Raw genomic sequence first — 12,742 nt, 5'->3', positions numbered from 1 at the left:
GGGGTGCAGCAGCAGCTGTGTTCCAGCAGTGGCTATTGTCTGTCTGAGGCACCAGTTTGCTGAAATGCCACATTACTGCAGTGCCACAGCAGCAGCTGACAACCGTACTTTCACTCTAAATGCACAGGATTAAGCATTGCATCACACAACGAGGCAAAATCCATGACTGTGAGCTAACAGCAGGTAACAGGAACAGAAAAATGACATCATGCAAGAATACAAGCTATATACTGCTTGGAAGAAAATGGTACTTTCTTCTATTCTGTTTGACCTTCCCCCCCAACCTTCCCCACCCCCCACCCTCCCTTGAAAAGACATGCACAAGGACAAGCAAACTTACTTTGGTGGAATTTTTATTGGGAGCTGTGATTGGGCAATCGGGATCAGCAGGATTCAGGCAGGGTCGATCCATATAACCATGACCAACCTCCGCTTTATTCAGCATTTCTTCCCAGCTCTCCACTTGGTAGTTTATTTTCTTTAACTCTTCCAAGAATTCTAAGGGGTCAAAGTTGATCCACTGCAAAGGAGGCTTCCCTCTGCAAGAGCAACCAGGAGAAAGGACACATAGAAAAAAGACAAAAGAAGTTCTGAAATAAACATACTTTAAAATTCATGTTTGAACAAATAACTGAGTTATTTTCTGCTACAAGATAAAACCTTTTCTGGTAAGGCTGTTTCATAAAATGTAAGGCTTGCTTTCATTAGATTTGTTTATGTACTTTTCTTGAAACCCAGCTGTAATTTGAACGAAAATACTTGGTTCTTACAAAGCTATCTTGTAAAACTGGTTAAAAATACTTTCACTTACAAACAAAGCAAAACAAATTATCAAGAACCTAAATAACAAAAAAGCAGCCAACTGCTGCTTCAAAGAATTAGGGGGGAGGGGAGAGGGACAGAAGAGAGTGGGCTGAGGAAAGAAAGCCTTTCTCATAGTATCAGATTACTTCTTGCTAGTCTAATAATCATCTTGCAAATGTAATCAATCAATATAACTGATCTTTGTTTATTTGTAACAATACTGTGCTCCTTCAAATGCCCTGGCAGCTTGACTATCAACCATCAAGCCTTCCTGCTACCATGGCTGTCACCACTATCACTGTCACATCTCCCACCCCCCACTACTGAATTTGTGATGTTGACAGACCAGAAAGGCTTTTGACTGCCTTATTCTGTGGTTCAAACCACACTGTATCTGCTTAACCAGGCTTAAGTCATTATTCTGAATCTTCCAACCAGAAAACACAAACCCCCTTATTTCCCCATCTAAAACTGTACACTAAAGGTTAGGAGATGGCCATTGCAAATTGCTTTTGCAGAGACATGCAAACCAGGACAGAAACAATAACTCAAATGCTAACTCTTGCATAATTAACAGAAAATGCCTGCACAGATTAACAATTAACTCTTTAAAGAATTCAGGGCATCTAATACCACACTCGTAAACTGCGAGAAACCACCCATAAAAGATACTATATGGTTTCTTTAATGGCCTCTCAAGCAAAGGATTTGTTCTTTATTCCTCAGGAAGACTTGGGAATTAACCCAAGACATTTTCTTAGGTCTAAAATTCCCAGACAACCAATGTTTTTGTATTTTATGGGGGGAAAAAAATCCACCAGAAACAACTTTGCTGGGATAAAAAAAGCAAAGCATAAAATTCTTAAAACTCCAACTCAGAATTTACATTTTAATTTGCATGCTAGCAGCACAGGAAAAATAAAAGAGGATTTAAATTGAGGTTTACAAATAATCTCATAGAAACAGGTAAACCTTGTGTTAAATGAAAAAGAAATCCATGTGTATTTTCTATTCAGATACACTACACTTCATATTTTATTTTTCCTGTTAAATCAGAATCTGAATAAACAATGGAAATTAAACTGAAACAGTGTACACAGTTATACAATTTTCAACATTCAGACCAGAAAGTTACGAAAAAACGTCCTTACAATAGGTAGGCAGTTCCTGACTGTAGCTTTGCTCCCTCCCAGAAGCAGTCCAAAGGAGTGATAATTAAGCAAGGATAAAGATATTCTATGATCTGTCAAAATCAGAAAAAGGAAAAACACAGTCACATGAGAATATAATCAATGCAGCACAAGCTGAATCATGAAAATACACATATCTTGCAATTAAATGCCTGCTACACATACCTGGTCCATGTAACCTGCTTCTGTGATGAGTTCTCCTGATTTGTAACACAAATGTTCCAATTTCCACTGTCTATAAGAAATATGAAGGACAAATATTTTCTTTTTGCACAATTACTGCAAAGTAATTTTGAAAATGTAAGAGACATTTAAAACTATGACTCATAAACACACACTGGCCTCAAGCAGCAAATCATTGAGTAAGGCAAATGTTATTAAAAACAGATATACTAGACCTCACAAAAAAAAAAAAAAAAAAACCAAAAAAAACCCAACAACTTTCATTATTTCAGTTGTTGCAGTTGTTGCCATATTCTCTGTAAAACTCATTCAAAATAAGGGAGGTGCTTTTGTACATACAGCCTAGTCAACACATGTTAATGGGACAAAAATACATCTTGTATTTTTGTCAGTCTCATTTATATGAGACTGCTTGTGACTTAAGTCAGTCTCATTTATATGAGACTGCTTAGTGATGCCAGTAAGAGAAAAGCTCAGAGGACTCAAATATAGTCAGCGGACCAAGACATGCAGAAGAAAATAAACCATTAAGATTCCTGCCTTCCTATTTCAGCTGTATTACAACTTCCACTACCATGGCTTCCAATGACTTAGGGCAGGAGCTGCATAACAGATAATTGGAGCCTTAGCAGTAGCTCATGGAAGAACCATCTGGGTGTGCTGAAAAGATCTGCTGAAAGACAGGGAGCTTTGTGCCTCACAGGCAGCACTCCTAGGCACATCACCGTGTAAGTAGTAACCCCAGCAGAACCATTTTTCAGGGAGACATCCTAGCCCTGTGCTGGTACCTTTCTGAGGTCCTGAGGTGCACCATTATTATTTTTCTGTTGGATAACACACAACTGCCAACCATCAGTATGGGGCCACAGACACTCTTTAAGGCACAGTCTGTTGTCTATGTTATTGAACAGCTCTTATTACACCTGCTGGCATTTCCCTTTACAGACAAACTGTTGGAAGAACAGCAGCCTCTGCCACTGTTCACAGCCATTATGTACCTCATTATGATATTAGCAAGTGAATTCAACTCTAATATGGAAGGATTTTCAATGTTAGGAATCCTATCCATAAGGTTCGACATTTAAGACCACAGACATCATTCCTTTACCTAAAGAAATGCTGCAAGCTGTAGCATGTCTCATGTAACACCAATTGCCCCATCTTGTTAAATGCCAATTTATCACAGCTAACCATTTAAAGACACAGAAATGCTAACCATTTAAAAACACATTGAGGGAAGCATGTGTCTATTTTTCAGGTACTACATATGATCAAGAAAACCTTTGATTTTCCCCTCACCTGTTGTACATATAGACATGTACTCTGCTGGCCTGGAGCGCAGACTCAAGGTGCTGTCGGAGTGCTTCTGTTGTTAGTACATTAGCACCATCTTCCTGTGGAGTCTGGATCATGAGCTGGGGGTTGAACATGGCCTCTTCTCCAATCTTCTGCCGTGTGTAATTTAACTCCTGACTCACTCGTCCACCAACTGATGGATAAATATTAAGGACTTTGTATTAGCCAGTACCTGCTTACTCTGCATTCTCTTGATGAACACACTCTAGTCAGAAAACCCTGACTGTGTGCAGGACCTATTCTTTCTCAAACTGATCACTGTGTAACTCTAAAACTAAGAACAACTTTGAGTATCTCTGAAAAAAAACCCACATTCCTCATTACAGTACCTTTACTGCTACTGTACTGAAAGATTGATGCATAAACTGAAGCTTCTGTTTTTTCTACATTATAACCGATATCCCAAGTGTAAAAATTAAATAAGAGGAAATAAAAAGGAAAAACTTTACCTGGCAGACCAGAAGAAATACTATGTTACAATTTCTTACACTTGTATATACAGTCTGCTCCAAAAGTATATTTCAATATAATGGCTTTAATTTACACTCTTCTACTACTAAATAATTTGGCAAAGATAAAAAGCAAATATTTCTCTTTGGTTAAAAAAAAAAAAAAAAAAAAAAGGAGAGGGGAAAGAGTAAGTGAGAAGAAGTATTTCTTTCAACCTTAAATAAAAAAAGAAAAAAAATCAAATTCATATAAAGAGATGCAGTTTGAGTGTAGCAGAAAGGTCTGTCCACAGTTAATTTACCCCAGTGGCCCAGTACCTGGCTTAATGTGCTAGAGGTTGCTCATGTGCAACATCTGTTTCTAAACAAATTTGAGCCAAACGGTGTGCTCCATATTAAAACATGGTGGGGAAAAAAGAGAAAAAGAAAAAGAAAAAAAAAAAAAAGAGGCAGAGGGAGACTGCAGAGTCGACAGACTCTAGAGGGAGCTATACACAATTTGCCTTGCCAGAAAACATTGCATAAGAATGGAAAACTGTCTTCCCTTCTACAAAAACCCTAGCCAGCTAGAGTTCATATACTTTATATAACATCTGCTGTAGTCTCTCTAGCCAATGCATGTGGGAGGCAATGTCAATTAATTCAGCCTATTAGCTGAATCAAGACCACATCCAGATGAGGACGACAAGAATGTAAATCCAAGCTACAGATCTGGTCTAATTTGTTACATTTTTCTCAAGTCCATTTTTATCAAGTCCTAGTAAGCTTGACACTGGTGATCTGAATTACTGCCAAAGTTTAGTTCTGCAACAGTGTGAACAGAAATTAAATACATATATTTATTTCTTCCTAGGTCACATAAAAGAAGACTGATCCATAACCAGTTGGCAGAGTGGGAGATGAGATTCCTGAGCCTGAACAGGGACATACTTTTTCAATCACTTGGGCCCTCAACCCACCCATAACACCCCTGGGGCTAAAACGACCACCAGGCAAGAACCTGGGCCCCTGCATGCATAAAGCTGTCAGAATGAGACCCTCAACAATTAAACCATACAGACATTCTGGCACGAAGCATTGTTTAATTTCTTGTTCAAGAATTCTTTGAAGAAATAAGTGTTTCTACAACACACCCAATTTTTTTTTTCAGCCTGTCACATGTGGGATTACCTCCTTTATGCTATGGAACAGAGACTAGATCACAGTACGCAAAACAAAACAAATCAAAGTACAACCTTTTAGCTAGAGTCTCTTTAGAACATTTTTACATCACTCTTACTACAGTGACAGGACATACTATCATTGAGACTGCATTTGCATGGTAACAAAAAGCTATTGCTAATTCTTATCAAGATTTAAACTCTAAAAATACTTTCATTCATCAGCTCCAGATTTATGCTTACTGCTCTCTTTCCACAGTATTCCACCAATCAGTAGTCCTTCATATTTGAATTTTACTTCATCTTACAGGAAAATGGGAAATGAGGGAGCAGAGTTATCCTAATCTGTATGTCTTGTAACCAGGCCTTTCTTTCACAACCCCTTACACTGCAAGTGCTTCAAAAGACAAAGTGACTCTCTCCTTATTTTGTCTCTCAATGCCAAGACAATAAAGCCCCAATGTTATGAGGACTGGGGAGTCTACCATAAACTTCTACTCCTGGTACTATATTCTCTCCCATTCCACCCACACTTTCCTTTTGAATTTAACCAGAACTTGAACCAACAAATCATACTTCATCGAAGACAAAGGGCGTCATTCCCATCTTCACTGAAAGTGACCAACTGTTTACTATCAACAGAGATGATCGCTTCCTAATCAAGGTCCTGTCAAGTCATGTTAACTTCACTGAACAAGGCAGATCTAGCTAATCAAAATTGCATCGTGCAAGTCAGTCATCAGAACAGAAGCTGTTTTTTCCCTTTCTAACATTTCAACCAGGAGTAGCAAAACCACCCAAGAAGCTGAGCACGGATTCCAGAACCCAGCAGCAGATCTGCTTTGCATTCTTCTTAAGGCATTACACCATTTAACTATTCCTTTGATGGATCCATTATCTACATTTCTTCAGCCAAACACAGTAAAAGTAACTCCAAATATTGCAAATATTTTATACAATGTAGCAGTCAGGTTACAAAAAAATCATAAATGTACATAACATATTAGAAGCAAAAGAGAGCAGAAGGGAAGGAAAAAACCAAAAAAAGGGAAGTTTTTACCAGATATGTTTCAATTTATTTTGATTAAAAGTTTGCGAAGATCACTGGAGCCTGCCATACTCACATACCTTCAACCTACACAATCAGCACAATTAGCTGAACGGGCATAATTTTAAAAGCAAGTTGCCTTTTTTTTTCCCCAGATTATCCACAAGTAGTGCAAAAACTTAGGAGAGAAATGACTAAAAATATTATGGAAATGTACCTGAAGCCTCTGGTCTCACTGTGCTGGAAATATATATATACTACCTGCAAGACTCATACATTCTGCAGGAAGTCATTCCTAACACTTATTAAAAAAAAAAAAAAAAATATATATATATATATATATATATATATATATAGTCACGATAGTATTTCCACACCATAGGACAAACAATATAATGGAAAATGTGATCAATGAACAAAATGCTGGTGTTTTCCTTTATGAACTCTGTTTTCTCCTGCTTGGTAATAACAACATTTTACGCTCAAAATGTTACTAACAGAAATTTTATGTATGGCATACGTACTTCTATTTCATATCAAAGATGGACAAAATCATCTGACTTTAATATTCTGATTAAAAAATCCACATATCACTGTCCTTTTTTGATATACCAAAAGCCACTTGATGGCATTCTTGTCTTTTATTACATGATTCATTATGATTAAGTACATAGATGGCTGAGTTAGTAGCAAAAAAATCCCATAATCCAAAAATGATTTAAGTAACAGGTCAACACAGAGTCTCATGACTGGTGGTAAGACAGTACAGTGGCTTGTACACTACCCTTCCAGCAGTGTCATGGGTGTGTGCCTACCAAAAATGAGATACCAGGCTGTGTGATTTAGCTACAACTGTTTTTTTAAGGAAAAAAAAAAAAAAAAAAAAAAAAAAAAAAAAAAAAAAAAAAAGCAGCAGCAGTAACACCACTGTCCTGGCATTATTTCACTTTTAAGGTATCTGCTTCTAATTCTCAAGGACGTATTTCAAGGCCATTGCTCAACATGAAAGAGCGTAACTGACAGCATCTCTACTGCTGAGAGTTAGTTATTGTTAAAAAGCTGTTTTTTTCCAGAGAAGAGGAAAGTGTCTTCTTCCTCCCCCACCACCCTCTCTGATATCCACAGGCTTCCCTTTCAGCTGTTTGGTGGAACACTCCAGATCTGCATTGAGCAAATCAGCATCCTATACCATGAAACTGCTGCTCCTCCTGAGCCTCCCCACCAACTGGAACAGAAGCTGGTCAAGGTAATTCGCACTAAGACTGGTGCATAACACTGATGTAGCCTTCTATGATGTAAGAATAAGACTGATTGTTTTCATTGGCACAATTTTTGACACATTTCCTTCCACTGACCCATTTTGAAGTTCCTGTGTCATTCAGCTCATGTGCTCATTCTATTAGAATGTTGGTCTTATCTACACCTTTCTCACAACCAAAGTCAAAATTTACATGGCATTATATTAACATGTTTACAAAGAAGTCTGGAATCCATCACTGCAGTCCTTTCCATACCAAGTAGCCTGAGGAGTAAATTTGGCCTCTGTCACATTTAGAGATCAATGCAAGATCAAGCCATCAGTGATAGCCAGAAGTCACTGCTTATTCATTTACTGTCCAGTGGCTCTAAAGGCATGAAATGCTTATTTTTCAGAGTGTCTTACAATGTTTCATTTCAGGTTACTGGAATTGCATCACATAGCCCGAGGTTTCTTTATTTTTCTTGGACATGAACACTACCTCTATTAACCACTCAATAGTTACCTTGTGCACAACCATGCAACCAGTAGCTTAGTAGAGAGCAAGCTCTCTCTAAAAAAGAACATTCCTGAGAGGCAAACATTTGGGATAAAAATGTTTGCCTACCTATGTGGAGACTTTGAGAAACCAAAGTCAAGTTTCCCACAAATACATACTGATTTTTGGAGCCTAAGTTCTCAGCCAAATTTTAGGTACACAATTTTCTGAAGAACCTCCCTTCTCTGAAGACTATGGGCCTCAAAGTGTTTCCATTTGAGCACCTGAGGGGCAGACACAGTTCTGCTTTGTTTGAGCAACACCAACTTTTAAATTTTTTTCAGGACTATAAATGTGTAGCATTAGATCAATTCAGCAAACTTGTGCCAGTGAAAACTAAAAGCAAAAGAATCATACCTCTAATAGTCATGAACATCTCACACAAACAATGTTTTTGTTTTATTTCTTTGAAAGATGCTGACCTTTTTGATAAATCAGGTGTATGGATAAGTATCCCATGCAGTGCTTATTTTATGGCAATAGCCAAGACAGAGAACCTCTACAATTTGCAATACCTGTAATTACTACAGCAGGAGGTATAGGAGATAAAATCCGCTTACAACTCAGTGACCACATACAAAGACTGAATAATATTCCAATGTGTTTACCTGGGTCTCAGCCTTCACTAACCAAACCAAAAAGCAGCAGTGTACAGAGAAAGACGCTGGACTTACATGGAGAACAGATATCCCGCCTCCACCTTGCCTTCTCACCCTTCAGCACTCTCTCTCTGCCAGGATGGGAACCAGAAAGGGACTTCATACCTCTCTCCCTGACACCCTTCACAGCCCATCTCCCTCAGCTTTGACTGCCATTTTGGGCTCTCTTCTACTCCACTTCCTCATGGAATGCTGTTCCTGTGTGCATCTCTGTAACATGTGTATACAGGTGTTACTCAAACACTAAGCAATGAAGCTAGTTTCAAACCATCACAGTGGTGCACAGATAAGCCAGTGAGACACAATTCTGCCTCCCTACCCTAACTGGGTACCACAATCACAAATAGTCGCACATGCCACAGGGCAGAAAGCAGTAGCTAATGGCACCAGTGACAATCTCCGTTTTTACTGATAAAGAACATAGACCTTATGAGAAAAAAACACAGTAGACAAATACTATTCAGAAAGGGTTGAAACCTCCTATAAAGAAACTGATAAAAAGAGTTGAAGTTCTACAGCAGATATGAAGACTATCCTGTCTCTTACTGGGCACAAAAAAATTATGGTCTTTTGATTTAAAGCTTCCTGTTGCTCTCTAGGGAGTTCTGTCTTCATGTTCTCTCGGATGTTTGAGCTTGTCTGGTGCTGCTCTTTGTCAGCAACAGAATATAGTTTTTCTGCACACAGACAGTTTTAGTCAGCATCCTGACAGAAAAGCAAGGAAGACACTACCTTCTTCAGAATTATCATTCTTTAAGCCTTACAGGCAAAACCATTTGCTAGGAGAAAGTGCAAAACACCTTCTGGAAGTCCAAGTTTAGTCAGTAGCAGAAATGGGACAGGTTGGAATGTCCACTTCTTTAAGCTTTTAAAACAACTGCTTATAGAGCCACAACTGCTATTGGTTTACGTGGTTGATCTCTGAATATATTAACTACTGTGAGATACTGATACATCTAATGATGTATCTAATGATGCTAAGGATGGCTGTCATAAATCCATCAGGATTACATTATAAAAATGTAATGCACAGATAAAGACTTCACAGAAAGTGAATGAAACTGAGCTACCAAAAAAATCTGTTGAGAAATGGTAAGCTTACAAGAGCTAGAACACAGTGGTTAACAGTCAGTGTCTTAAAGAGATTACATGGTCATTCACTGGACTGTGCAGCAGCTCAATAAAAAAATATGTTATTAATCATGTAACTAGGCATGATCTCTGCCAGCACTGCACTACAGGCAGTAAGAAATTGCATGCTGTGTTTGTCTAGGTTTTCTTGCACAGCATTCGCTGAATACACATTTCTTCATCTGTATAGCACACATGGAGCAGCTGTTGTGCCTATCCAGGTTAAAAGAGCCTGCACCCTACCAGCTCCCTTCCCAACATACAGGTAGACACTCTATTCTTATCTTTCTCCCCACTTATGTCCTAAAAAAGGACACCATCTATAACATCATCGCATCCCAACGAGAAGATATAATCAGTATCAATATCTCTTTAGTGCCAAAGACTTTAGGATGATGTAAAAGCAATATCATATCAACCATTTATATCACACTGAGAAAAAGATAACACCAGGCTCTTCATTTTTACTTTAAAAAAGTGGGGGGGCCAGGGGCAGGGCGGGAAGAGGCAGAGATAAAAACCTACAAATGCAATAAAAAAGCTAACAAAAAACGCCCAACAACAAAGCGCTTCAAAAGGCTGCTTTTTATCTTTCAAGCCATCATATGATATGAGTTAAGTTACTCCTTACACATGCTGGGGATGGCTCCAGTGTTGCTGTTACAAATTTCATTAACGCTGACACAATTATGAATAGCAAAAATAAAAACACACATCAAAGTTGCTTTTTCATTCTGTCACAGTATGATAAAGTTTAGAGCTGTGACAACGACACAAAGCTGTCTGTATACTCAGGAAGACAGCCCAACAACAGCTGCCGCCGCTTGTAGTGGGAAACTTTCCCTGCAATTTTAGGAACTAAAACCTTTTCTTTCTAAAAATCAGCTAAACTCCAGTTTTTACATGTATACATCTGTATTGCCTATAGCCAGAAAAATATTCTTTCTGATTAGGTAAAACAGATAGATTGCTAAAGAAAAAGAGATATTTTGATTTCTTGCTTGGTGTCCATCTAGGTTGAAAGAGTGGAAAAGTGCAGGGGAAAAAACAGCACACCAAAATGAACAAATTAAACAGTACTAACTTAAGGGAAAAAAAAAAAAAACAAAACCAATAGGTAATGAGCTTTGAAACATACAATAATATACAAAACTGGTACCTCACAATTCAAGCTTTTCAATTAAACATAAAATGCAGTGGCTGCTTACTGAGCTGCGACACATGTCCTTGGTAACAGGATATGAGCTGTTCACCTCTGGGTCACTGTTCCTAATCCAGCCAGGAACAATAGTGACCACAAGTTGTTTACCATCTGACAGCTGTTTGCTAACTTATGTGAAATGAGTTGGTGGTCTCAGTCCATTTCCTGTGGGGCAGGTGTCCACATTATAAAACAGCACTGTCACAACGGGCATCCTTGTTGACCAGCCCAACAAAGAAATTGAGGAATGAATGGGCATGGAGAGCAAACTATACTTCCTTCGAAAGACATGGTCCCTTCACGTCCCAACAAAACCATAGCTTTCAGTGGAGAAGCCCAACCACTGAATTTTATGGCTCAAGTAGCAAAGGAATAGTAGTAGCAAAAGTGTCTTAGACTCTGCTTTTTCCTAGATATAGAGGAGACTGCCTTCAGCAGCTAATACAGATTACTGCAATTCTCCCAACAGTTTATGGTCACATAACAGTATATACCCCATGAGGAGCAAGCTGAATTTTTATTCTTCAGTAATTTAAGATAACAGCCAAGCACACTTCATAACAAGCAAAAATCCTCAATTGTACACAGAAGTGGCAGAGTCTAGAGGAGTTCTGCTGAGAAGGGTATGTAAAGGACTTCAAGGTCTAAAGCTAAAGATTTCAAAACAGGTGAATATAATTTCTTTAAGTTACTTTAGGTTGAATAAGAGCTTCTGTTGGGTAATATGTTGCAAACAATTTGCTATGTTGTTCCACAGCAGTCAGCTTTCCTCTAGGCCAAACTTTTCATTTAACCTCTCAGTGCCCTTTCCTCAAATATGTAATTGTTTTCCTGTGTGGTTAAAACCCGCATTTTTAGGTCTTTTCATCTGTACTCCTGGGATAGCACAAATTTCATCTGTACATGGAGTAGCACAAGATTTGAATGCAGTCTTTTTTAAAGGAACAGCAAACAGCAATGCAAACAGAGGCAAACAGCATCCAGAACCTTTTAGAGGATATCACTTCCTAAATAGCACTTTTAGGAGATGGCAAAATTAACATAGAAAAATGAAAGGAATGAACATGTTATGACACAGGGTACAGCTCCTTTCAAGTTTTCCCTACCAGCTGCTTGCTGTACCATCTGTTGTTGCCTAAGCAGCTTCCTTCTGAATGGCTTTGCACTGAAGCAGAACTGCTCTCACTGTTGGACACAATCAGGTCAGGTCAGCACTCCCCCCAGCACCGAACCTGCTGCCTGTCACAGCTTCCCCCACCTCGATATTTCTTACTGGCCACCAGCTCCCAAGGCCGCGCTGCATCTGTCAGGGGGCCCATTTTTCATCGGGCGCTCGCCATTCACACCGAGCAGGACAGAGCGCGTCTCACTTTGTGCGGGATGCACTCAGAGATTCCCGTCAGACATACTGAGCGTGCAACCATATGGCCAGGTTTATGCTGAAGCAGGAATGGTCGGTTAAAAAAAGCCAAACAAATGGCCAAGCACACCCCTCAGCACGGCTTTTATTTTCTGCTTTGGGCCGCTGTGACCGTGCTGGTGGTTTTTCACTATGGAGCCCAGTGCGGAGGTCCGCGCTTCCCTCTGCACCTTGGGCGGCGGCTCCAAGGTCTGGGGCGGGAGGAGGCCGAGGGGACGCGGCAGCGCCGCGGGGGCACACGGCGGGGCCCCACCAGGAGCCCTGCCAGGACCCGGCCCTGCCGCCAGCCCCAGCCCTGCCCCAAGGGGACCCTCCGGCCCCGCGGGCCCCGCACAAAAGGCCGCC

At 39.6% G+C, this 12,742-nt stretch overlaps 1 protein-coding gene across 1 annotated transcript in view; it reads right to left on the bottom strand.

Annotated features, from left to right (window-relative positions):
• PTCH1 (patched 1) overlaps positions 1 to 12,742 on the bottom strand; it is a 66,514-nt gene that overhangs the window by 39,776 nt on the left and 13,996 nt on the right. The window contains exons 3-6 of the mRNA XM_054003843.1: positions 3,477 to 3,666; positions 2,160 to 2,229; positions 1,956 to 2,047; positions 341 to 539 (exon numbers count right to left, since the gene is read on the bottom strand). Coding sequence (XP_053859818.1) covers positions 341 to 539; positions 1,956 to 2,047; positions 2,160 to 2,229; positions 3,477 to 3,666 — 551 coding nt within the window. The remainder of the gene's footprint in view (positions 1 to 340; positions 540 to 1,955; positions 2,048 to 2,159; positions 2,230 to 3,476; positions 3,667 to 12,742) is intronic.

Source organism: Vidua macroura, chromosome Z (genome assembly GCF_024509145.1).
Source record: "Vidua macroura isolate BioBank_ID:100142 chromosome Z, ASM2450914v1, whole genome shotgun sequence".
NCBI classification, from domain to species: domain Eukaryota; kingdom Metazoa; phylum Chordata; class Aves; order Passeriformes; family Viduidae; genus Vidua; species Vidua macroura.
Note: the sequence above shows the minus strand (reverse complement) of the source record. Positions and strands in the feature narration are given on the sequence as shown.